At 42.5% G+C, this 27,589-nt stretch overlaps 1 protein-coding gene across 1 annotated transcript in view; it reads right to left on the minus strand.

The window, feature by feature from the left end:
• Nucleotides 1–27,589, minus strand: part of LOC124776591 (probable imidazolonepropionase) — a 182,962-nt gene that overhangs the window by 72,263 nt on the left and 83,110 nt on the right. The window contains exons 5-6 of the mRNA XM_047251649.1: nucleotides 26,285–26,426; nucleotides 8,227–8,452 (exon numbers count right to left, since the gene is read on the minus strand). Coding sequence (XP_047107605.1) covers nucleotides 8,227–8,452; nucleotides 26,285–26,426 — 368 coding nt within the window. The remainder of the gene's footprint in view (nucleotides 1–8,226; nucleotides 8,453–26,284; nucleotides 26,427–27,589) is intronic.

Below are 27,589 nucleotides of genomic sequence, written 5' to 3' on the forward strand. Positions count from 1 at the left end.
AAGTAGAAGTGGATAGTTCCTATGAATTATTATGGGTGGAGGTTACACTAAAGAACCGAAATAGATTAATAATTGGCTCCTTTTACCGACCTCCCGACTCAGCAGCATTAGTGGCAGAACAACTGAGAGAAAATTTGGAATACATTTCACATAAATTTTCTCAGCATGTTATAGTCTTAGGTGGAGATTTCAATTTACCAGATATAGACTGGGACACTCAGATGTTTAGGACGGGTGGTAGGGACAGAGCATCGAGTGACATTATACTGAGTGCACTATCCGAAAATTACCTCGAGCAATTAAACAGAGAACCGACTCGTGGAGATAACATCTTGGACCTACTGATAACAAACAGACCCGAACTTTTCGACTCTGTATGTACAGAACAGGGAATCAGTGATCATAAGGCCGTTGCAGCATCCCTGAATATGGAAGTTAATAGGAATATAAAAAAAGGGAGGAAGGTTTATCTGTTTAGCAAGAGTAATAGAAGGCAGATTTCAGACTACCTAACAGATCAAAACGAAAATTTCTGTTCCGACACTGACAATGTTGAGTGTTTATGGAAAAAGTTCAAGGCAATCGTAAAATGCGTTTTAGACAGGTACGTGCCGAGTAAAACTGTGAGGGACGGGAAAAACCCACCGTGGTACAACAACAAAGTTAGGAAACTACTGCGAAAGCAAAGAGAGCTTCACTGCAAATTTAAACGCAGCCAAAACCTCTCAGACAAACAGAAGCTAAACGATGTCAAAGTTAGCGTAAGGAGGGCTATGCGTGAAGCGTTCATTGAATTCGAAAGTGAAATTCTATGTACCGACTTGACAGAAAATCCTAGGAAGTTCTGGTCTTACGTTAAATCAGTAAGTGGCTCGAAACAGCATATCCAGACACTACGGGATGATGATGGCATTGAAACAGAGGATGACACGCGTAAAGCTGAAATACTAAACACCTTTTTCCAAAGCTGTTTCACAGAGGAAGACCGCACTGCAGTTCCTTCTCTAAATCCTCGCACAAACGAAATAATGGCTGACATCGAAATAAGTGTCCAAGGAATAGAAAAGCAACTGGAATCACTCAATAGAGGAAAGTCCACTGGACCTGACGGGATACCAATTCGATTCTACACAGAGTACGCGAAAGAACTTGCCCCCCTTCTAACAGCCGTGTACCGCAAGTCTCTAGAGGAACGGAGGGTTCCAAATGATTGGAAAAGAGCACAGATAGTCCCAGTCTTCAAGAAGGGTTGTCGAGCAGATGCGCAAAACTATAGACCTATATCTCTTACGTCGATCTCTTGTAGAATTTTAGAACATGTTTTTTGCTCGCGTATCATGTCATTTCTGGAAACCCAGAATCTACTATGTAGGAATCAACATGGATTCCGGAAACAGCGATCGTGTGAGACCCAACTCGCCTTATTTGTTCATGAGACCCAGAAAATATTAGATGCAGGCTCCCAGGTAGATGCTATTTTTCTTGACTTCCGGAAGGCGTTCGATGCAGTTCCGCACTGTCGCCTGATAAACAAAGTAAGAGCCTACGGAATATCAGAATATCAGACCAGCTGTGTGGCTGGATTGAAGAGTTTTTAGCAAACAGAACACAGCATGTTGTTATCAATGGAGAGACGTCTACAGAAGTTAAAGTAACCTCTGGCGTGCCACAGGGGAATGTTATGGGGCCATTGCTTTTCACAATATACATAAATGACCTAGTAGATAGTGTCGGAAGTTCCATGCGGCTTTTCGCGGATGATGCTGTAGTATACAGAGAAGTTGCAGCATTAGAAAATTGTAGCGAAATGCAGGAAGATCTGCAGCGGATAGGCACTTGGTGCAGGGAGTGGCAACTGACCCTTAACATAGACAAATGTAATGTATTGCGAATACATAGAAAGAAGGATCCTTTATTGTATGATTATATGATAGCGGAACAAACACTGGTAGCAGTTACTGCTGTAAAATATCTGGGAGTATGCGTGCGGAACGATTTGAAGTGGAATGATCATATAAAATTAATTGTTGGTAAGGCGGGTACCAGGTTGAGATTCATTGGGAGAGTGCTTAGAAAATGTAGTCCATCAACAAAGGAGGTGGCTTACAAAACACTCGTTCGACCTATACTTGAGTATTGCTCATCAGTGTGGGATCCGTACCAGATCGGTCTGACGGAGGAGATAGAGAAGATCCAAAGAAGAGCGGCGCGTTTCGTCACCGTGATAGCGTTACGGAGATGTTTAATAAACTCAAGTGGCAGACTCTGCAAGAGAGGCGCTCTGCATCGCGGTGTAGCTTGCTCGCCAGGTTTCGAGAGGGTGCGTTTCTGGATGAGGTATCGAATATATTGCTTCCCCCTACTTATACCTCCCGAGGAGATCACGAATGTAAAATTAGAGAGATTAGAGCGCGCACGGAGGCTTTCAGACAGTCGTTCTTCCCGCGAACCATACGCGACTGGAACAGGAAAGGGAGGTAATGACAGTGGCACGTAAAGTGCCCTCCGCCACACACCGTTGGGTGGCTTGCGGAGTATCAATGTAGATGTAGATGTAGATGTACTGCAGTATCTGCCAGCGTCTTCAGGAGTGGATATCTCATACGACGTTCCTAGGGTGTTTGTAAGTGGATATTGCAAACGGCTTCGAACAAAATTTGAATGTAGCTTCGTAAAAGTTCCGTGATCAAACGATCTGATTGGTGGCGAATACAATTTATCCTCACTAGACAGTATATATTATCATTACATATGAGGTGAAAAAGGTTTTGCCGGGTGCGGTGGCCGAGTGGTTCTAGGCGCTTCAGTCACGAACCTCGCAGCTGCTTCAGTCGCAGGTTGGAATCCTACCTCGGGCATGGATGTGTGTGATGTACTTAGGTTAGGTAGGTTTACGTAGTTCTAGGTTTAGGGGACTGATGACCTAAGCAGTTTGGTCGCATAGTTCTTAGAGCCATTTTTTGATCTTTCACGTAAATTTTCTTTACATAAACGGCCGTATCTTTAGATTGCGTTGACATAGAAGCTCACTTTTTTACACCACCAAGGGACCGTATACCGCAGGAAGTGCGAAACCCGTGCTCGAGGTAAAAGGGTTTTAAGCGTTGGGTAGACAGATAGGCGGTCAAGAAAGTGAGACTAGTAGGGTTCCAATTTTACCGATTTAGGTGACAAAATCCTAACAATGAAACTAGCTACGACAGTTACTGAAGATGAGGGCCGTATAAATAATTCTCCCTACTCTTTATTCAAATGTTCTAGTTACAGTCGACACATCAGCATATTAATCGTAGCTACGCTTTCGATCCAAATCACGTTTACAGGAATGCAAATAAAATCCATTTGCCTATACACGTGGTAAATTAGATCCCAGTTTTAATGCCACCGCGTTTTAGAAGTAATGGAGAATTCGAAACATTGTAGGATACGTTTGGCAGCTATATCGCCGTTTATTTCCTGGGGTGGTGCAGAATTATCCTACTAAATTTACTTGCTAAAAACAGTATTTTGTTATTTCGATTAACATCCCGAATGATTGTCACATAAGCTCTATGCTACAGAAACTGCAGATCATTTTGCAATTTTCATTGCGAAATTGCCGGATTATTCATGTCTGGGGTAATAATAGAGGGCTGTTTACCTGGGTTGTCTGCTAGCGTAGTGAAAGGTGTTTACTACTGCAAGGGAGGTGTGGTCTGTTTTCGGTTTTAATCTCGATGGAGGCAGATAGAATATCAGTAAAGCAATTTTAAGAAATTCTCGCGCCCCCAATACTTTTTGTTGCTACCTTTATTCTGTACTGGCGCCCTGTGGATGTTAATATGAAACTCTTGTAAAATTTCATACTTGTTGCTGCCTACTTTTTCCGCTTCAGTCAACAATTGAATTGACTTAAGTGTGACACTGAATGATTTTTAGCTGAATTTCATTATGAATCTTCATGCATTGCTAAATTTCGACACTTTCATGGTAGGTCAGCAACGGTAATCCAGTATGACTGGTCTGAACGTTGACACAGACCGTTTCGCAGCCAAATGCGCATAATATTTTGCTAATTCGTAACGATCTGGGGTACTTTGTCTTACAGAACAGTTATGTTATCTCGATAAGCTGAAATTAATTTTTATTAGTACAGTTCATATTAATTAGCGTTTCTTCTTTCATTTATATCTTATATTTACGTGTTGTGTTGGACACACTAATCAGCATTAATATAGTCTTACACACGATTCAAAACTGTCTGACAAGGTTCGGATGGTTTTTCAATTTCACCCCATGTTGGTAGCACTTCGTCGCCTTGCCTGTTATGCTGTGTAGCAGACTTTAAAGCTGTGCAGATCAGCATAACGAAAAGGCGACTGGTCTCGCTCGTTTTGCCCACGACTGTCCATAAGCATCCTGTCTGATCACCTGCATCCATTCATGTCCATTGAGCATTCCAACGGACTTGGACAATTCCAACAGGACAATGCGACACCCCGCACGTCCAGAATTGCTACGTAGTGGCTCCAGGAACATTCTGCTGAGTTTAAACACTTCCGCTGGCCACCAAACTCCCCAGGCATGAACATTATTGAGCATATCTGGGATGCCTTGCAACGTGCTGTTCAGAAGAGATCTCCATCCCGTACACTCTTACGGATTTATGGACAGCCCTCAGGATTCATGGTGTCAATTCCCTCCAACACTACTTCAGATATTAGTCGAGTCCATGCCACGTCGTGTTGCGGCACATCTGCGTGCTCGCGGGGACCTACACGACATTAGGCAGGTGTACCAGTTTCATGGCTCTTTAGTGTATAATAACTGAAGCCAGCAACTCCATGCACAATTAAATCTTAAAATACGCATGCATTCGTGCACTATTAAATGATGAAACATGCGCAACTAAAGGGAAAATATGCAATGTCGGAATTCAATCTTTTGTTGTGATGCATTTTATTTTAAAACAGTGTACAACAACCAGTTTTTCCAAATTCTCCACTGACTTGAGGTAGCTCTGCGCGTTCAGCTGCTGAGCTAGCAATCCTTGGATTCTGGAGGCGAAGTGGTTTGAAAATGATCTTCTGTGGTTTCCCATTGTCAGTTTAGGTAAATACCAGGGTTGGTAGCTTACTATAGGCTACAACCAATTCCTTCCGAATACCTTTCTTCCCTGGCAGATTCCATTTCCCTTAAAGGTGTAGCCCCTTTGGTTAGATGAAAATAGCTGCATAGAAGGGGAGCCGAGTGTCTCTTCGGAGACTCCCAGCATTAAAAGGCACATAATAAATAAATAATAATCCAAATTCTCTACGTTTAGGCTCATGTATTTGTCTGCTGGGACATTCTTTAATGCAGAAAATTATCTTTCTTACATTGTAAGAAAGAATACTTAAATACGAAAATTTGGGAAAGTGTAAGGCTGAATAATTCCCACCCTCCCAGGTCATTTTATACTCTTCTTTTTCAGTTTTGATTTAAGCGGAAGAAGTGATTAGGAATGCTCGAGCGCTTACTTTTTGCGACACCGTGATTATTACAGTTTTTGGAGTAAAGATATCTTTGTTCAACAGAGAAGCTAAAACAATTTTTGGTGGGGAAAGTACAAAGGATATGGAATTATTCAGCCTTACACTTTCCCAAATTTTCTTATTTAAATATGAATCTACCACTTCTTACAATGTAAGAAAGACAATTTTCTGCATTAAAGTGTGTCCCAGCAGACAAATACATGAGCCTAAACGTAGAGAATTTGGATTATGAGCACTATGGGACTTAACATCAGAGGTCATCAGTCCCTTAGAACTTAGAACTACTTAAACCTAACTAACTTAAGGACATACACACATCCATGCCTGAGGCAGGATTCGAACCTGCGACCGTAGAGGTCGCGCGGTTCCAGACTGAAGCGCCTTGAACCGCTCGGCCACACCGGCCATTGTCGAATAAAACGGTTTATCGTTCTTTAGGGAAATTTTCAGAATAAATGAAAAACATGCCTTTTTAAGATCCTCTTTAACGAATTCCTCCCACACTTCTTCTTTGACAAAATCTTGGTCACGTCCTTGAATGTCACGAGTGTAAGACAGGAGTTTGGTATTGCTCAGAGCACTGTTTCACTTGTACGGGCCCTGCGAAGTGCAAAGTGACACTGGAAATCGTAAAACGGCGCATGATGTATGGAGTCACTGACCACGGGTAGTAAGCAAGTGAACGAGACAAATTAATCTTCAAAAAAGGCTACTTTTCACAGCTGACATTTACATTTTTGGTGATTTATGTTTTATAAGCATAGAAATTTAAAAAAATACATAACAACTTTAATTGAAAAGAAGGAGGAGTCAAGTTTGACAAGTAGTGGGCTACAGCAGTGAATAAAGCAAACGATGCTAACTTGTGTGCAGTACAAGCTTCATAACAGGTGACTGCGTGGTCTTTGGTCGGCCACTCGGCAGCGGCGAGATGTCGTCACGACCAGATCATGGTCTTTAGGAGGCAAAATGTTAGATACGGAAACATGCCTTAAACCACAACCCATAAGTAGAAATTACGAGGCTAATGTTATTTCCTTTGTCGTTCTTGTAAAACGCTGAGGTGAGAAAAGGCATAGGATACCTCCTAATAACGTGTCGGACCTCCTTTCGCCTGCCGTAGTGCAGCAACACGACGTGACACGGATTTAAAAAGTCGTTGGATGTTCCCAGCAGAAATATTGAGCCATTCTGCCCCTACAGCCATCCATAATTGTGAAAGTGCTGTCGGTGCAGGATTTTGTGCAGGAACTGACCTCTCGCTTAAGTCCCATAGGCATTCTCTGGAATTCATCCCGGCCGACTGGGTGGCCAAATCATTCACTCTAATAGTCCAGAATGTTCTTCAAACCAATCGCCAACAATTGTGGCCCGGTGAGAAGGCGTGTTGTCATTCATAAAAATTCGTTGTTTGGGAACATGAAGTCCATTAATGGCTGCAAATGGGTCCATACAGCCGAACATGGCCATTTGCAGTCCACGCGTTGTCCGTGATGAGTGGTAATGTCTGAAATTTGGTATTCTCGACACTCTTTTGGCACTGTGGATCGTGGAATATTGAATTCCCTAACGATCTCCGAAGGACCATTCCACATAAACACAGTCCACACCATTATGGAGCCACCACCAGCTTGCACAGTGCCTTGTTGACAACTTGGGTCCATGGCAGCATGGGATCTGCGCCTCACACAAATCCTACCATCAGCTCTTACCAACTGAAATCGGGGCTCATCTGACCAGGCTACAGTTTTCCAGTCGTCTAGGATACAACCTAAATGGTCACGAGCCCAGAAGAGGCGCTGCAGGCCATATCGTGCCGTTAGTAAAGGCACTCGCATTGGTCGTCTGCTACTATAGCTGGATAATACCATATTTAGCCGTACTGTCCTAACAGATACGTTTGTCGTCCCGCATTGATTTCTGTGGTTGTTTCATGCAGTGTTGCTTGTCTGTTAACATTGACAACTCTACGCAATCGTTACTGATGTCAGTCGTTAAGTGAAGACTGTCAGCCAGCGTGTTGTCTGTGAAGAGAGGTAATGTCTGAAATTTGGTACTTTCGACCCACTTTTGGGCACTGTGGATAGTGGAATATTGGATTCCCAAACGATTTCCGAATTGGAATGTGCCATGCGTCTGGCTCCAACTTCCATTCCGCATTCAACGTCTTAATTCCCGTCGTGCGGCCATAATCAAACCAGAAAGCTTTTTACATGAATGACCTGAGTATAAAACACAGCTCCGCCAATGCAGTATCCTTTTATACCTTGTGTACACGATACTACCGCCATCTGTGTATGTGTGTATCACTATTCCATGACTTTTTCACCTCAGTGTAATTATTCCGTTTGCTGAACGGCCTGGTGTGTCTTTCAATTGGACGCTACTTCGGTGACTTGTGTGTCCCCAGAAACCTTACCAGTGAAAGGGACCTCAAGTTTAAGTGACACGTCGTTCATTGAAAACTTCACATCACTGAGAGCTGAAGGCCCAGAATGCAATCCTCCGAAATTTCAGTTTCCAAACAGGTGCTTTATCATTAGACCACTGGGCCCAACGGATTCATTCTTATATGCTTTAATAGTTTTGATATTCAGTTATTCCCTCAATCTGGTAGAACCTATGGATCATCCTGTATACTGAACCAGTGTAGCGCTAGTGCTTAATATGACACTAAACAAAGCACATTAATTAACTGTGTCGGTAACCACACCTGTGCACAGCCCATCGGGTTGAGCTCATCGCCGTGGAAGTTGGGACGCATGCCGGCCTCTTTGCCCTTCTCTAGGATGGCCCTCGCCTGGTCGGTACTGAAGACGCCTTTCTCGCAGAAGACATCGATGTTTTCGACAGCCAGCTCCCCTGCGTCCACCAGTTTCTTTATCGACGGTATTTGCTGCTCCACGATGTCTCGCACTGCCTCTTCCGCAGTCTTCCCTCTGCAAAAAATGAAAACCTTTACTACGACGGCTATTCGGAAAGTAAGGTCGATCGGTCGCAATGGAAACTACAGTGGAAATCAAAAGTGTTTTATTTGCAGCAGTTTCCTCCAACTACCACCTACGTCTTTGCATAGTTGCCGCTCCGACTTAAGACATTTATCGTAGCATTGTATTAACTTTCTAATATCCTCGTCATAGAAGGCAGCTGTCTTTCTACCAGTCTACTCTGGTATGGAGCTCGTTGCCTGTGCGAGAATGTTGTCTTCACAGCCAGCCGTTCATGTGAGCAGAGTTGAGCATCAGAGGGAGCCATGTCCGGGCCAGAAGATGGATGATCAAACACTCCCCATCGTAAACGCTGCAGTTGCGTCCTCGTTGCCCCTGCAGTGCGCGGCTGAGAATTGTTATGAGGAAGGAAATGCATGATAGGTGCGTTATGCGGGCTTGCATGAAATCACGCGCAATCTCGCAGTGACCACCCATACTTGGCGGGAGACGCTATTTTTTAGGCATCTTTATATACACTCCTGGAAATTGAAATAAGAACACCGTGAATTCATTGTCCCAGGAAGGGGAAACTTTATTGACACATTCCTGGGGTCAGATACATCACATGATCACACTGACAGAACCACAGGCACATAGACACAGGCAACAGAGCATGCACAATGTCGGCACTAGTACAGTGTATATCCACCTTTCGCAGCAATGCAGGCTGCTATTCTCCCATGGAGACGATCGTAGAGATGCTGGATGTAGTCCTGTGGAACGGCTTGCCATGCCATTTCCACCTGGCGCCTCAGTTGGACCAGCGTTCGTGCTGGACGTGCAGCCGCGTGAGACGACGCTTCATCCAGTCCCAAACATGCTCAATGGGGGACAGATCCGGAGATCTTGCTGGCCAGGGTAGTTGACTAACACCTTCTAGAGCACGTTGGGTGGCACGGGATACATGCGGATGTGCATTGTCCTGTTGGAACAGCAAGTTCCCTTGCCGGTCTAGGAATGGTAGAACGATGGGTTCGATGACGGTTTGGATGTACCGTGCACTATTCAGTGTCCCCTCGACGATCACCAGTGGTGTACGGCCAGTGTAGGAGATCGCTCCCCACACCATGATGCCCGGTGTTGGCCCTGTGTGCCTCGGTCGTATGCAGTCCTGATTATGGCGCTCACCTGCACGGCGCCAAACACGCATACGACCATCATTGGCACCAAGGCAGAAGCGACACTCATCGCTGAAGACGACACGTCTCCATTCGTCCCTCCATTCACGCCTGTCGCGACACCACTGGAGGCGGGCTGCACGATGTTGGGGTGTGAGCGGAAGACGGCCTAACGGTGTGCGGGACCGTAGCCCAGCTTCATGGAGACGGTTGCGAATGGTCCTCGCCAATACCCCAGGAGCAACAGTGTCCCTAATTTGCTGGGAAGTGGCGGTGCGGTCCCCTACGGCACTGCGTAGGATCCTACGGTCTTGGCGTGCATCCGTGTGTCACTGCGGTCCGGTCCCAGGTCGACGGGCACGTGCACCTTCCGCCGACCACTGGCGACAACATCGATGTACTGTGGAGACCTCACGCCCCACGTGTTGAGCAATTCGGCGGTACGTCCACCCCAACGAGTTAAAATTTCATAGAGTGGCTATAGGTCCGCCATGTTTGAAGCAAATTGAAGTTCTGGCCGCCATGTTTTCTTTAGTCAAGGCATTCGTCTGCTGTGTCCCGCCCCCTTGTAACTGCGTTTGACTTACTTGAAATAGCCCATACTAGCTTTATTTTTTCTAGAACAAGCAATAGACAGCAGTGATTTCAGTGTACACTGACAGCAAAAAGGGATGTTTTTGTCGAAATATGGCTAAACTTTTAGATGTAGATAACACTACAAGACAACTCAAATAAGTCTGTCAATCCACTATAACGTTACTTGTTGCCCATAAATTAATGCAATTAGAGCAGGTACCACCAGAATATTACGGTGAAACTTCTAAACATGCTGTGGGTAACTATTAGAAACAGTAACGGGCGCAGAAATGCGATATTTTTGTCGCTATTTCAAAGTAAACAGTCAAAGCCTCAAAAACCAGTACACTGTGAACGAGAATTTATTTGAAATATGTCTTACAAGTAGTTAACACAAGCATAGTAATTCAATAACAAAGTCGAAGCGTTCTTGGGTGGGGTAATTTCACAAATTTTCGTAAGTAGCTGTATGCCTTGGCAGAATAAAAGTGTAGGGTCAGGGCAAATTTCCTTATTTGCTGAGAATAATGGCATACTTTAGCACTGCACTGAAGTTCCAATAGCTCCTTCAACAAACCAACTACATGTTCACTGTTTAACATATCAGAAACTGAACTACATAGCCTTCTTCTCAAACCAGCAACTAAAGTCTGTAACTGCACTATTCTTCTTTTGTGTCGTACACTAAGTTGCTTCATTTGCTTTATCCGCTTCTTTAGTCGCACATTCTCTGCTTGTACTCTGTTATATTGTGTTTTCAACTTCTTAGGGCTTGGTAGACAGTAATTGTGGTCAGCAGAAACAGATGTGGGTCCGACAGGCACTGAAAGAATGTAGTTACATCATAAGTTTATAACAGAGTTACACCATAAGATTATAATAGAAAGTATGTAATTCAAAGTAATAAGAACATGGAGTAAAATTAAATTATTGAATTACTTTGTGCTAATGATGTCACTGTAATAGCACTATCTTGCAAATTGTCGAAAGATCGCTTTCTGGGTTGTGGTCGTAATACTTTATCTTGCTTTTGTAAATGTGGTGGAAAGTTAAAGATAGTAGGTACTGGTTTTGACAAAAGGCGCCTCTGGACATTTGTGTGGTACATATATTTCTCATCAAAATGAGCTGAACAGAGGTAACTGGCTGTAGTAGGAAACCAGTTTTCTCGCTTCATATTTATAACCCATCTTTTTGTAATTTCCTTATCTTTTAAAGGAAATCTGTAATCAACGATAAATAAATTACTTCCTGCATTTGTCTTAAGCATAATTACAGTTCCAATGCAAATGACTCTTTAATAAACATTAAAAAACGTGTGTCGTATTTCGGTACTAATATACTTACTTATAATATGAAATATTTGTTGTTTATCGCTGCGATTTGTGCAGTTGAACGCTGAACACACTGCAGGCATGTTGACTTCATATTTTGTAACAAAAAAGTCATCTAGAAAAGTTAAATATTGCAGTAATATCACAACAGCTGACACACTTCCAACACAAACAACAGTAACGCTTTCCTAATGTTTTGACTAAGGAGAACATGGCGGCCGAGTTAGCGTTGGTTGCCGCTAGGAGCGCTGTAACTAGTATCTCAGCCACTCTATGAAATTTTAACTCGTTGGTCCACCCGGCCTCCCGCATGCCCACTATACGCCCTCGCTCAAAGTCCGTCAACTGCACATACGGTTCACGTCCGCGCTGTCGCGGCATGCTACCAGTGTTAAAGACTGCGATGGAGCGCCGTATGCCACGGCAAACTGGCTGACACTGACGGCGGCGGTGCACAAATGCTGCGCAGCTAGCGCCATTCGACGGCCAACACCGCGGTTCCTGGTGTGTCCGCTGTGCCGTGCGTGTGATCATTGCTTGTACAGCCCTCTCGCAGTGTCCGGAGCAAGTATGGTGGGTCTGACACACTGGTGTCAATGTGTTCTTTTTTCCATTTCCAGGAGTGTATTCACTGTGTGCTCAGATCTGAGAAGAGCTACGTGTCGCAGTCGACAGGCTTACTGGAGACACTGCCCAACACATGTATATAGAGCTTCATCGCATTTTCACTGTCGTTTCCATTTTGTGAGGCATCCATTATCGATACAATACAGCTCAGACAAAGCTATGAAAATATTCCATAAACGACATTGATGTCAACATATTAAGCCTACGAGATTTTACCAAAGCATTTTATATTGCCAGTTCCGAGATACAGAAATGAGACAGCTAAAATTTTCAGGTTGTGTGCAGAAGTTATCTGAGTGCTACTTTTGAAACTGAAAGCAATGTGTTGTGTGTGAGAAAGAAAAATCTAATCGGAAGCGTGTTCTCCCAGGACAGGCGTCATTCCTTTGTGTATTGTCGTGCTTGTATGTTGACAGCTCCTCCTAAAAATACCATGTCTACAACGATGATTTGAAGCTTTCCTGAAGATATTAATACTACCATGGTCCACCACAATGAAGGCCAGTTTTCAGCGACCAGATGAGCAAAAATGTGAGCCTAAACGTGAAGAAGTACCACGTAATTTTAATATCTCATCAGGAGTTAATCAGTCAAGAATTTGCGAAAAATGTCTCCCTGTTCTTTGGGAAAATACCCCAATTAATAATCAGCAAACGATGAATATTCTGAGTGTAACTTCTTACGAGCTGCTCAGCTAGGCAGAAAAATCTGTCGCCATGACCATGAGGACTTCTACTTGCCTCTATGTTTTCCAACTACGTCGAAATACCGATCCACAAGAAGTGGAACGGAAACTTGTGCAGTCATAGCTTCCGAGAAACCGGCACAACACTGTGCTAGAACTGAAAGCATTCGCCTCTTTCATAATATTACAGTTTCATACAAATTTGCAACATATTTCGTTGTTTATATAAGTACACATTTAGACTATCATTTGTAGTCACTCCACTTTGAGTGGAGGATAAATAGACTCTACCCTAGTGTTTCTTCAGGGGAGAGTGTATCACGAACCGAGCGTCACTAGCATCTAATTTCGTAAATGAGCAGCATGACATGGTTATCAGTCACAACTGTCACCGTGGCCGAACAGAACTCCAATGCTGCCTGTGGAACTATGCTTCACACTGTATAGGCTATCAGGCTTCTTTCATATGAACGACTTTCTTTTCTGAATTTACTACTCATGGTAGGTGTACCTGACATGCCAGTGTGTAAATCACCTTAAAACCAAGTCACGAGTGTGTCAGTTACGTTAATAACCAATTTATTACGGAGAACTGAAACGCCATAGCACTGCAGATGCGTGCATATCAGGAGGAGAATATGCTAGTAGACGCAGAAAACCTAGTGTATCACAGTAAGGTAATTTTGGAACTATTTTATATTCCATGTGGTCTTTAAGCAGTCAGTGGATGCAAACAGATACATCCACATGTAAAGAAATTCACTGAAATAATCTGCTCTTTCTATCACACAAGCAGAGTAAGGTAGAGGAAGATGGCGAGGATGGTCGGAGACGACTGCTCGGAAGTGACCACTTAATAACATTAAGAAAAATGCAATGTAAAGCACAAAACTGTGATTACCAACCATTCTCACAAAGTTTCGAAATTTCTTACAGCCCTCTAGCTGGAATGTATTAACCAACGTTCCATATATTGCAATAGTATCTTCATGGGTTTTCAGATAGTAGCCCAGTCAAAGAAGATCAAAAAGGGTAAAATAGGGGACAAATTGCAGTAGCCGCAAATTTTTGAACTGCAGCAGGAGGGAATGCCATGAACAACATATTTAAAATCCCAATCGCTGGGTATTAGAATGCGGATGTTTTCCCTGAATAACTCTAAAAACACATGTTCTAGCGAAAATATTTCCCTCATACAAAATTAAATTACGTTAAATTTCCTGTAAAAGGACTCTATTCATTTTTTCTCTAAGACTGTTTTACTTTCAGTGTTATAGGGGATGGAAAAATCGCAAATTATTAAAAACGTGTTTTAATAGCATAAATTAATGTTTCTTGTTAAATGAAGGGGTTAAGAAGAAAATGCGTGTACCACGTCTACATGCCTTAGAGCCTTATTAAGGGATAAACTGTGTTCTGGGTGTGTAAGAGGATGAATAGGTGGAGGGGTGGGGGGGGGGGGGAGGGTGTAGAAGGTACAGGCACGAATGACGGAACTAAGGTCGCTGAGTTGTGGCCAGGCACTTTCTTCATATGTTTGCTAACTGAAGAGCAAGCAGGTGATTCCCCACTTTCCCCCAGTCTACTTACCACACAAGATGCAACTATGTCACAAGAAGCAGGGTTTTTCACAAAGTTAAAACAGCCCTCTGCGGTGTGCCTTATGAATCACTGGTGATGCAGTATGCAGACAAAACTGGGGGTGTTTATTTTTCACAAAGTGCGTTCACACTACATGGATTAGAGATATGTTGGTTACATGTTCCATTGATCAATCACATGATACGGTAGCCCTTATGATGTGGAATGTGTCAAGTGAACAAGAAATGCACATATGAAACAAGATTTTTAATATATATATATATATATATATATATATATATATATATATATATATATATATAACAATACAGAGTTAAAGATTAATATTTCTATTACTAACCCCATTCCCTTACATGGCACAAAATGCATATACTATATTTATAGATTTATTTATACCTATTCAAGAATTCATCTATGGTATAGAAGGAGTTGTCAAGGAGATATGATTTCAATTTATTTTTGAAGCTATTGCTGCTGTCTGTCAGACATTTTATTTCATCTATCAATTTGTCAAAAACTTTTATAGCAGCATATTTACCCCTTTCTGTGCTAAAGATAGGTTGAGTAAAGGATAGGGTAAGTCTTTCTTTTTTCTGGTATTATATTCATGAATGTCACTGTTGTTTTCAAACTGGTCCATGTTGTTGAGAACAAATTTCATCAGTGAGTAAATATACTGTGCGACTGTTGTAAGAATTCCCAATCTACAAGATGAGCGACTATGAACCCCACACATTATTCTAATCACTTTCTTTTGAGCAGTGAATACATTTTGTCTAAATATTGAGTTACCCCAAAATATTATTCTGAATGACATCAGAGAGTGAAAGTATGCAAAGTATGTTAGCTTACTAATTTCTGTATCCTCAAAATTGGCAATCATTCTGATTGCAAAAGTTGCTGAACCTAGTCACTTCAGAAGATCCAAAATATTAATTTTCCAATTAAGATTCTCTTCTATATGTACACCCAAAAACTTACTATGCTCTACCCTGTCTACTGGCTTCTGTTGATGTGTTATATTTATTGAAGGAATTGTACTCTTTGCAGCAGAAAATTGGACGTCCTGTGTTTTTTCAAAGTTTAGAGTAAGCCCATTTGTAGAAAACCAATTAATGACTTTTCCAAAGACCTTATTTGTATAATTTTCAATTGGAGTTTCTTTTACTGGATAAATAATGATGCTTGTATCATCAGCAAACAGTGTCAGTTCAGCTTCCTGTTTCAGATAGGAAGGGAGGTCACACATGTATCAAGAACAGAATGGGACCCATCATTAAACCCTGTAGAACACCTAATGTAATTTCACCCCAGTTAGATGAAGTGGCAAACTTATTTAAATCACTTGACACAAATAAGGAAACGTTTTGCTTCCTGTTCTGTAGGTATGACTTAAACCACTCATATGCTATTCCATTTATACCATAGAATTGTAATTTCTGTAACATAATGTCATGGTTCACACAATAAAATGCTTTGGACAAGTCACAGAAAATTCCTATTGGTAACATTTTACTATTTAAAGACTCTATTATGTGGATAGTGGAATTGTATATTGCTGTCTCAGGGGAACAGCATTTTTGAAATCTGAACTGTGATTTACTAAGTGTCTCATTACTGTTGAGATGGATAACCACTCTTGAGTACATTACTTTCTCGAAGATTTTTGAAAATGCTTTAAGCAAGGATACTGGCCGATAATTATTGACATCTGTGGTGTCCCTCTTTTTGTAGAGAGGCCTGACAATGGCATATTTTAACCTGTCTGGTAAAATACCTTGAGTTTGTGATGCATTACATATATGACTCAGAACATCAGCTGTAATTGCCCCATATTGTTTTAATATCTTATTAAAGATGTCATCTACTACAACAGCACATTTATTTTTCAAAGATTTTATAATTTCACTTATTTCACAAGAGGCTGTTAGATGAAACTTAATCAGACTATTTTTTTTTTTTCAAAACTGACTCCTCCATGTACTGCCTGGCTTTTTCTTTTGCACTGCTCTCACCAATCTTTTCTCCTACACTTGAGAAATGGTTGTTAAATACATTAGCTGCTTGTGTACTGTTGGTTAGGATGGCCTCATTCTCTTTATAGTAATACTACCCACTCCAGTGGTTACTTTTCCTGTCTCCCTTCTACCAACATTCCATACTGATGTTATTTTATTGCCAAAGGTGTTAATTTCTTCTCTAACATACAACTTTTCTCAGTATGTTACAACAATTTTTATAGTGTAGAACTACTTCTGGATCTTTACTAGTTCTTGCAGTCTCATACAGATTTCTTTTTCTTTCTGAAGACACTTTCATACCTATAGTAATCCAAGGTGTCTTTTAAAAGTGTGTGGCGTTACATTTAGTAATTTTCTTTGGGAAACAATGTTCAAAAAGGGATATAAATTTATCAAGAAATATGTAGAGGGGAAATTGATTCTTCAGTCATCCTGAATGGCATCTGTAGCGTTCTTCTGGGAATGGAAACTTCCCCCACCGACAACTACTGCTCTCTTTTCAGTTTACAGAGTCTACCTCCCCAGAGTTTCCTGTCCTTTTCTCTTATGTGAGCAGACGAAAAGGCTTTACTGAACTTAAGTTTATAAGGTGGACTCTTTTTCAATTTATTACATGGGTACTTCCTTGCAGTTATTAAGTGAGCCATTATGTAAAAATGCTCAACAGCTGGAGCTGTCAACTGTCTGCCACACTGAAGAGTCAATCCCAAGAGTGACATGTTGTCAGTACGTATTTGACAATACAGATTTCATTGTCTCCACTATCAATGGATAAATGGCTGAAATATCTTTTACAGCATGAGAGCTATCAAGTGCATCACACCCAACTCTCCCAACATCTGAAGGGGCTCCAGAGGTTTGAATTGTCTGCCTCTGCAGCAGAACTTAGTCTCCTAGGTGTTATGGAACTTCAGATATATCAATGTGATTTGAAACGTGGCAAGATAGTACCTGTTATACAATACATTTAATACATTGAAGAATAACTCAGCTAAAACAGAGTAGGGGTTTGATAAAAAAATATTATACAAAAAAGTAATAACAATGATGAGTATAATATATCCAACATTACACATAACTTTATGAATTTATGAATTTGACATCTCTGTCAAATAACAACAGTAAAATCAGGCATCAAATCATTCCCTGAACTACAAGCCTAAAAATGACAACTATCAGAAACCAAAATAAAAGGTTTTTCAAAAGAACTAGGAAAACAAAGGTGCGATGAAGTGTATAAGGAAACCAACGTGAATAAGAAATTCTCTAAATTCACAACATTGTATAAATTGAACTTTGCAAAGGCATTTGCAAAAGTATGCATGTCTGTATCAACATCTTACAAAAACAGATGGATAACAGCAGGTATTAAGATGTCCTCCCTAACACATCAACAGCTCAGTTCCACAAAAAAGATTCACAAAGATCCAAAATTCTTAAATTTCTATCATAGATATAAAAAGATCTATAGCAAGGTGCTGGTTGCTGCAAAAAAGTCATTTAATGACAAAATAATATATAATGCAGAGAATAAAGGCAAAGCAGTCTGGGATGTTATATATGAGGAAACAGGGAGAGGCAAACAAATGCAGAATAACATACTGCTAAAGGAGGGTGATAAGATAATAAGTGATCCTCAGCACTTAGCAAACTATGTAAACGAGTATTTTTCAAGTGTGGTAGAGACATTACAGCAAAAATTCCCCAAAACAAATATAACACCTGTAAATAATGTTGCACTAAATACAATGATGTCACTACCAACCTCAGAGAATGAAGTCAATAAAACAATTCAACTACTAAAAGAATAAAAAGTCGGTAGGCTTAGATGAAGACCAATGTGTGTGCTGAAACATCGCATAGGGATTATACAAGGCCCCTTAACTAATATAATAAATCACTCCTTCACATCAGGGACATTTCCAGAGCAGTTAAAACAGGCAAGAGTTGTTTGTACCTTTGCCTAAGAAAGGTAGTGCAGAAGATATAGACAATTACCGGCTCATTTCCCTGCTGTCAGCATTCTCAAAAATAATTGAAGCAATTATGAAAGACAGATTAATGAATTACTTGAATAAATACAATCAATTAAGCGAATCACAGTTTGACCTAACTAACCTCAGGACAGCACACATCACCCAGTCATCACGAGGCAGAGAAAATCCCCGACCCCGCCGGGACTCGAACCCGGGTACCTGGGCGCGGGACACATAAGGAAAAGCCCCGACACGCTACGATAAAATATAGAAACCAATGACAATAAACACTAGCGCGGCCACTGTAAGCGTCGGCAAAGATGTATTTTGCTACGCTGGAAGGCGAATGACAAATGATGGCAATTTTGTTCAATTTTTTAGAAGACGCTGTCTTTAGTTCTCGTAGGGAGAAGTATTCTTGTGAGAAGTATGTAGTAGACATCATGTTATCTGAATAATAATTTTTATGAAAGTATGAAGTGTGAGAGTTATTTTTAGTGCAAAACCACGAAAGTTGATTTTTTTTCTTCCGCGCCTTATGCTAACATCATGTCACTGTAGATGCCTGCATCTGAAGTGGTCCGATAAAAATCAGAACTGTACTCACGGTCAAAAATGCAAAAATGAGAAGAACTTACGGCGGAAAAAACAATATATATATATATATATATATATATAAAACTAATTTACAGAAATCTCCACGTATATATATATCAGATCAGTGAAAGGAAAATATGACAATGACAGATTAGAAGAAATGGATTCAGACTTTAAAAGGAACAACACTAGAGACTTTTATATGACTTTCAGAGAAGTTTTAACAGGATTACAGTCACCAAGTTTACATTTTTAAAGATAAAAATGGAAAAATGGTTTTAAGCAATAAAGAGAACTGCCAAATTTTAGCTGAATACTTTGAAAATCTATTAAATTGTGAGGAGCCTAATGACAGGTTACAATTTCAAAAACCACAACATGAAAATCCACCATCAGAACCACCTACAGTAGAAGAAATAGAAAAGATTATCAAAGCATTGAAGAATAACAAAGCAGCAGGTGAGGATGGGATAGTAGCAGAAATGTGGAAACTAGGGGGATTATCCACATGGCAGATAATTCACAAAGTAATTAAAGACATTTGGAGAAAAGGAATCATACTCAGTGACTGGAAACAAGCATTGATCCACCCTTTCCATAAAAAAAGGAGATAAAACAGACACCAACAACTACAGGGGCATATCCTTATTACCAGTGACATACAAAATACTTTCTAAAGCACTTTTAAATAGAATAGAGGAAGAAGCAGGACCTAAAATAGATTATCAAGCAGGATTTAGAAAAGGTAGATCATGTGCAGAAAAGATTCTTAATTTAAAAACAATTTTGAGAAGAGAGCTATACAAAATAAAAATACAGTGGTTACTTTCGTAGACTTCAAGAAGACCTACGACTCAGTTGACAGACGAACACTATTCCAGATACTTTATGAATCAGGGATAGATGAAAACACCAGAAGACTTGTTGAACAAACGCTCACAGATACAACATCAAGAATTAAGTTTCACGGCGAAATTTCTGAACTATTCAAAATCAAGACAGGAGTTCGACAAGGAGACGGACTGTCCCCAATTCTCTTTAACTTGGTTTTACATAAAATAGTAAAAACATGGGAAAGTACATTAAAAAACAGAGGCACAAAGGGTATAAGCATGGGCCAAGGAAAGAACAAGTTTGAAGTGAAATGTTTAGCCTTTGCGGATGATATGGCATTGATAACTGAAAACCGAACAGACGCAACAGTTATGCTTGATATGTTACACGAGATTGCTGAAAAGACTGGGCTAAAAATATCCTATGAAAAAACTGAGTATATAGAACACAAACATAATACAGAAAAGTTTATGAACACACAGTATGGAAAAATTAAAAGAGTTGATAGATTCAAATACCTGGGGGAGTGGATCCAAGCCAATGGATTGGATAACACAACAAATAAAGAAAGAATAAAAAAGTTAGAATTTGCACATAAATTAACACAAAACTAGTACAATAAGAAATCAATATCCATACAAGCGAAGATTAAACATTATAATTCAGTTATTAGGTAACAAGCAACGTATGGATCAGAGTGCCTAACATTGAATAAGAAAGGTGAATTAAGAGAACTAGAAAAAAGAGAGCGAAAAATACTAAGAAAAATTCTGGGTCCTGAGAAAAACAAGGAAAATAGGTGAATTAAAAGGAAAAATGAAGACCTATACAAAAATACAGAAAAGATCACAGATACAATGAGGAAGAGACGGCTAAAATTTTATGGACATTTAAAAAGAATGGGAGAAACATGGATTGCAAAGAAAATTTTTAATTACGTTAGTAAGCTGAAAAAAACTGTAGGATGGATAGAAGCAGTAAAGAAAGACGCCAACAAAATAGGCGTTACAGAAGAAATAATACGCGACAGGAATCACTTTAGGCTACTTACAGAAAATGCAAACTATGAAGAAGATGAGCCAAAACCTCGACCCAAGAGAGTGTGGACAGATGAGCAGAGACGAGCAGTTGGCGAGAAAATGAAGAAGTACTGGGAAGAACGGAAGAAAAAGAAACACCATAAGTCTTAAGTTGTATGCGGTCCATAGCTGGCCAAATTCATATACAGGGTGAGTCACCTAACGTTACCGCTGGATATATTTCGTAAACCACATCAAATACTGACGAACCGATTCCACAGACCGAACGTGAGGAGAGGGGTTAGTGTAATTGTTTAATACAAACCATACAAAAATGCACGGAAGTATGTTTTTTAACACAAACCTACGTTTTTTTAAATGGAACCTCGTTAGTTTTGTTAGCACATCTGAACATATAAACCAATACGTAATCAGTGCCGTTTGTTGCATTGTAAAATGTTAATTACATCAGGAGATATTGTAACCTAAAGTTGACGCTTGAAACATTGTCCTCACTTCATTGCAGGGGCCCAAATAGCTGCAACATACATCGCGTTTCTACCGAATGATCTGCCAACGTTGCTCGAAAATGTCCCACTGGACACGCGTCGACGTATGTGGTATCAGCATGATGGTGCACCTGCACATTCCGCAATTAACACTAGGCTGACCCTTGACAGGATGTTCGACGAACATTTCATAGGACGTGGAGGACGCGTAAATTGGCCAGCCCGTTCTCCTGATCTTACACATCTGGACTTCTTTCTGTGGGGTACATTAAAGGAGAATGTGTACCGTGATGTGCCTACAACCCCAGAGGATATGAAACAACGTATTGTGGCAGCCTGCGGCGGCATTACACCAGATGTACTGCGGCGTTGTACGACATTCATTACGCCAGAGATTGCAATTGTGTGCAGCAAATGATGGCCACCAAATTGAACATCTATTGACATGACATGTCGGGACACATTCTATTCCACTCCGTAATTGAAAACGGAAACCACGTGTGTACGTGTACCTCACCCCTCATGGTAATGTACATGTGCGTCAGTGAAAAAGACTAATAAAAAGGTGTTAGCATGTGGACGTAATGTGCTGCTCCAGTCTCTTCTGTACCTAAGGACCATCACCGTTCCCTCTGGATCCCTACGTAATTCGGTGCTCTCCGATACACACGATCGAACAGCGGAGGAGTGGTACTCAAGCGTCAACTTTAGGTTACAATATCTCTGGATGTAATTAACATTTTACAATGCAACAAACGGCACTGATTACGTATTTGTTTATATGTTCAGATGTGCTAACAAAACTAACGGGGTTCCATTTAAAAAAACGTAGGTTTGCGTTAAAAAACATACTTCTGTGCATTTTTTTATAGTTTGTAGCAACCAATTAGACTCCTCACTTCGGTCTGTGGAATCGATTCGTCAGTATTTGATGTGGTTTACGAAATATATCCAGCGGTAATGTTAGGTGACTCACCCTATATATATATAAATGGAATATATATATATATATATATGTGTGTGTGTGTGTGTGTGTGTGTGTGCATATATATATATATATATATATATATATATATATATATATATTCCTGGAAACGGAAAAAAGAACACATTGACACCGGTGTGTCAGACCCACCATACTTGCTCCGGACACAGCGAGAGGGCTGTACAAGCAATGATCACACGCACGGCACAGCGGACACACCAGGAACCGCGGTGTTGGCCGTCGAATGGCGCTAGCTGCGCAGCATTTGTGCACCGCCGCCGTCAGTGTCAGCCAGTTTGCCGTGGAATACGGAGCTCCATCGCAGTCTTTAACATTGGTAGCATGGCGCGACAGCGTGGACGTGAACCGTATGTGCAGTTGACGGACTTTGAGCGAGGGCGTATAGTCGGCATGCGGGAGGCCGGGTGGACGTACCGCCGAATTGCTCAACACGTGGGGCGTGATGTCTCCACAGTACATCGATGTTGTCGCCAGTGGTCGGCGGCAGGTGCACGTGCCCGTCGACCTGGGACCGGACCGCAGCGACGCACGGATGCACGCCAAGACCGTAGGATCCTACGCAGTGCCGTAGGGGACCGCACCGCCACTTCCCAGCAAATTAGGGACACTGTTGCTCCTGGGGTATCGGCGAGGACCATTCGCAACCGTCTCCATGAAGCTGGGCTACGGTCCCGCACACCGTTAGGCCGTCTTCCGCTCACGCCCCAACATCGTGCAGCCCGCCTCCAGTGGTGTCGCGACTGACGTGAATGGAGGGACGAATGGAGACGTGTCGTCTTCAGCGATGAGTCGCTTCTGCCTTGGTGCCAATGATGGTCGTATGCGTGTTTGGCGCCGTGCAGGTGAGCGCCACAATCAGGACTGCATACGACCGAGGCACACAGGGCCAACACCCGGCATCATGGTGTGGGGAGCGATCTCCTACACTGGCCGTACACCACTGGTGATCGTCGAGGGGACACTGAATAGTGCACGGTACATCCAAACCGTCATCGAACCCATCGTTCTACCATTCCTAGACCGGCAAGGGAACGTGCTGTTCCAACAGGACAATGCACGTCCGCATGTATCCCGTGCCACCCAACGTGCTCTAGAAGGTGTAAGTCAACTACCCTGGCCAGCAAGATCTCCGGATCTGTCCTCCATTGAGCATGTTTGGGACTGGATGAAGCGTCGTCTCACGCGGTCTGCACGTCCAGCACGAACGCTGGTCCAACTGAGGCGCCAGGTGGAAATGGCATGGCAAGCCGTTCCACAGGACTACATCCAGCATCTCTACGATCGTCTCCATGGGAGAATAGCAGCCTGCATTGCTGCGAAAGGTGGATATACACTGTACTAGTGCCGACATTGTGCATGCTCTGTTGCCTGTGTCTATGTGCCTGTGATTCTGTCAGTGTGATCATGTGATGTATCTGACCCCAGGAATGTGTCAATAAAGTTTCCCCTTCCTGGGACAATGAATTCACGGTGTTCTTATTTCAATTTCCAGGAGTGTATATCAGGTGATCAAAAAGTCAGTATAAATTTGAAAACCGAATAAATCACGGAATAATGTAGTTAGAGAGATACAAATGGACACACATGCTTGGAAAGACATGGGATTTTATTAGAACAAAAAAAAAAAAAATACAAACGTTCAAAAATGTCCGACAGATGGCGCTTCATCTGATCAGAATAGCAATAATTAGCATAACAAAGCTAAGATGATGTTCTTTGCAGGAAATGCTCAATATGTCCACCATCATTCCTCAACAATAGCTGTAGTCTAGGAATAATGTTGTGAACAACACTGTAAAGCATGCCCGGAGTTATGGTGAGGCATTGGCGTCGGATGTTGTCTTTCAGCATCCCTAGAGATGTCGGTCGATCACGATACACTTGCGACTTCAGATAACCCCAAAGCAAATAATCGCACGGCCTGAGGTCTGGGGACCTGGGAGGCCAAGCATGACGAAAGTGGCGGCTGAGCACACGATCATATCCAAACGACGCGCGCAAGAGATCTTTCACGCGTCTAGCAATATGGGATAGAGCGCCATCCTGCATAAACATCGTATGTTCCAGCAGGTGTTTATCAGCCAGGCTTTTCTGTAACATATTGACGTACCTCTCACCCGTCACGGTAGCAGTTACTGACGTTTTACGGTCTAGAGCCATCTGTCGGACATTTTGTATGTACAGGGTGTTACAAAATGCAGCGGCCAAACTTTCAGGAAACATTCCTCACACACAAAGAAAGAAAATGTGTTATATGGACATGTGTCCGGAAACGCTTACTTTCCATGTTAGAGCTCATTTTATTACTTCTCTTCAAATCACATTAATCATGGAATGGAAACACACAGCAACAGAACGTACCAGCCTGACTGAAATGTTCAAAATGTCCTCCGTTAGCGAGGATACATGCATCCACCCTCCGTCGCATGGAATCCCTGATGCGCTGATGCAGCCCTGGAGAATGGCGTATTGTTCCACAGCGATCCACAATACGAGCACGAAGAGTCTCTACATTTGGTAGCGGGGTTGCGTAGACAAGAGCTTTCATATGCCCCCATAAATGAAAGTCAAAAGGGTTGAGGTCAGGAGAGCGTGGAGGCCACGGAATTGGTCCGCCTCTACCAATCCATCGGTCACCGAATCTGTTGCTGAAAAGCGTACGAACACTTCGACTGAAATGTGCAGGAGCTCCATCGTGCATGAACCACAGGTTGTGTCGTACTTGTAAAGGCACATGTTCTAGCAGCACAGGTAGAGTATACCGAATGAAATCATGATAACGTGCTCCATTGAGCGTAGGTGGAAGAACATGGGGCCCAATCAAGACATCACCAACAATGCCTGCCCAAACGTTCACAGAAAATCTGTGTTGATGACGTGACTGCACAATTGCGTGCGTATTCTCGTCAGCCAACACATGTCGATTGTGAAAATTTACAATTTGATCACGTTGTAATGAAGCCTCATCCGTAAAGAGAACATTTGTACTGAAATGAGGAGTGAGACATTGTTGGATGAACCATTCGCAGAAGTGTACCCGTGGAGGCCAATCAGCTGCTGATAGTGCCTGCACACGCTGTACATGGTACGGAAACAACTGGTTCTCCCGTAGCACTCTCCATACAGTGACGTGGTCAACGTTACCCTGTACAGCAGCAACTTCTCTGACGCTGACATTAGGGTTATCGTCAACTGCACGAAGAATTGCCTCGTCCATTGCAGGTGTCCTCGTCGTTCTAGGTCTTCCCCAGTCGCGAGTCGTAGGCTGGAATGTTCCGTGCTCCCTAAGACGCCGATCAATTGCTTCGAACGTCTTCCTGTCGGGACACGTTCGTTCTGGAAATCGTTAAAAACGTACCACGCCACGGCTATTGCCCCGTGTTAATCCATACATCAAATGGGCATCTGCCAATTCTGCATTTGTAAACATTGCACTGACTGCAAAACCACGTTCGTGATGAACACTAACCTGTTGATGCTACGTACTGATGTGCTTGATGCTAGTACTGTAGAGCAATGAGTCGCATGTCAACACAGCACCGAAGTCAACATTACCTTCCTTCAATTGGGGCAACTGGCGGTGAATCGAGGAAGTACGCTAGATACCGACGAAACTAAAATGAGCTCTAACATGGAAATTAAGCGTTTCCGGACACATGTCCACATAACATCTTTTCTTTATTTGTGTGTGAGGAATGTTTCCTGAAAGTTTGGCCGTACCTTTTTGTAACACCCTGTATATATAAGACCGAAAGATAATCCATTCGATGCAATTCATTCTCTTCAGAATTTATAATAATCAAATTTGATACTATTGTAATTAATTTGTATTTACACAACGTATAGGTAGGAAGGACTAGGGCTGGCGGTGGCTGACCTGGGCACGGCGTGCGCGCCGCAGTAGGTGACGCTGAGCTCCAGCGGCAGGTCGCGTCGCGCGCGCTCCAGCAGCCGCAGCAGCCGCAGCTCCGCCGCCGCCTCCAGGCCGTAGCCCGACTTCACCTCCGCCACCGTCGTCCCTGCATGCGGGCACACGACCAATTACTCACAGCGGAACAAAGCGCGTTTACAGTCGGTCATTAGCAACTGGTCTTGTTTGTCAAAGGTTCACTACTGGCCTATAAAATTGCTACACCACGAAAATGACGAGCTACAGACGCGAAATTTAACCGACGGGAAGAAGATGCTGTGATATGCAAATGATTAGCTTTTCAGAGCATTCACACAAGATTGACTCCGGTGGCGACACCTACAACGTGCTGACACGAGGAAAGTTTCCAACCGATTTCTCATACACAAACAACAGTTGACCGGCGTTGCCTGGTGAAACGTTTTTGTGATGCCTCGTGTAAGGAGGAGAAATGCGTACCATCATGTTTCCGACTTTGATAAAGGTCAGATTGTAGCCTATCGCGCTTGCGGTTTATCGTATCGCGACATTGCTGCTCGTGTTGGGCGAGATCCAATGACTGTTATCAGAATTTGGAATCGGTGGTTTCGGGAGGGTAATACGGAATGCCGTGCTAGGTCCCAACGGCCTTGTATCACTAGCAGTCGAGATGACAGACATCTTATCCGCATAACTGTAACGGATCGTGCAGCCACGTCTCGATCCTTGAGTCAACAGATGGGGACGTTTGCAAGACAACAACCAGCAGCACGAACAGTTCGACGACGTTTGCAGCAGCATGGACTATCAGCTCGGAGACCATGGCTGCGGTTACCCTTGACGCTGCATCACAGACAGGAGCGCCTGCGATGGTGTACTCAACGACCAACCTGGGTGCATGAATGGCAAAACGTCATTTTTTATGGATGAATCCAGGTTCTGTTTACAGCATCACGATGGTCGCATTAGTGTTTGGCGACATCGCGGTGAACGCACATTGGAAGCGTGCATTCGTCATCGCCATACTGGCGTATCACCCGGCGTGATGGTATGGGGTGCCATTGGTTACACGTCTCGGTCACCTCTTGTTCGCATTTACGGCACGTTGGACAGTGGACGTTACATTTCAGATGTGTTACGACCCGTGGCTCTACCCTTCATTCGATCCCTGCGAAACCCTACATTTCAGCAGGATAATGCACGACTGCATGTTGCAGGTCCTGTACGGGCATTTCTGGATACAGAAAATGTTCGACTGCTGCCCTGGCCAGCACATTCTCCAGATCTCTCACC

Source organism: Schistocerca piceifrons, chromosome 2 (assembly GCF_021461385.2).
Source record: "Schistocerca piceifrons isolate TAMUIC-IGC-003096 chromosome 2, iqSchPice1.1, whole genome shotgun sequence".
NCBI lineage: Eukaryota > Metazoa > Arthropoda > Insecta > Orthoptera > Acrididae > Schistocerca > Schistocerca piceifrons.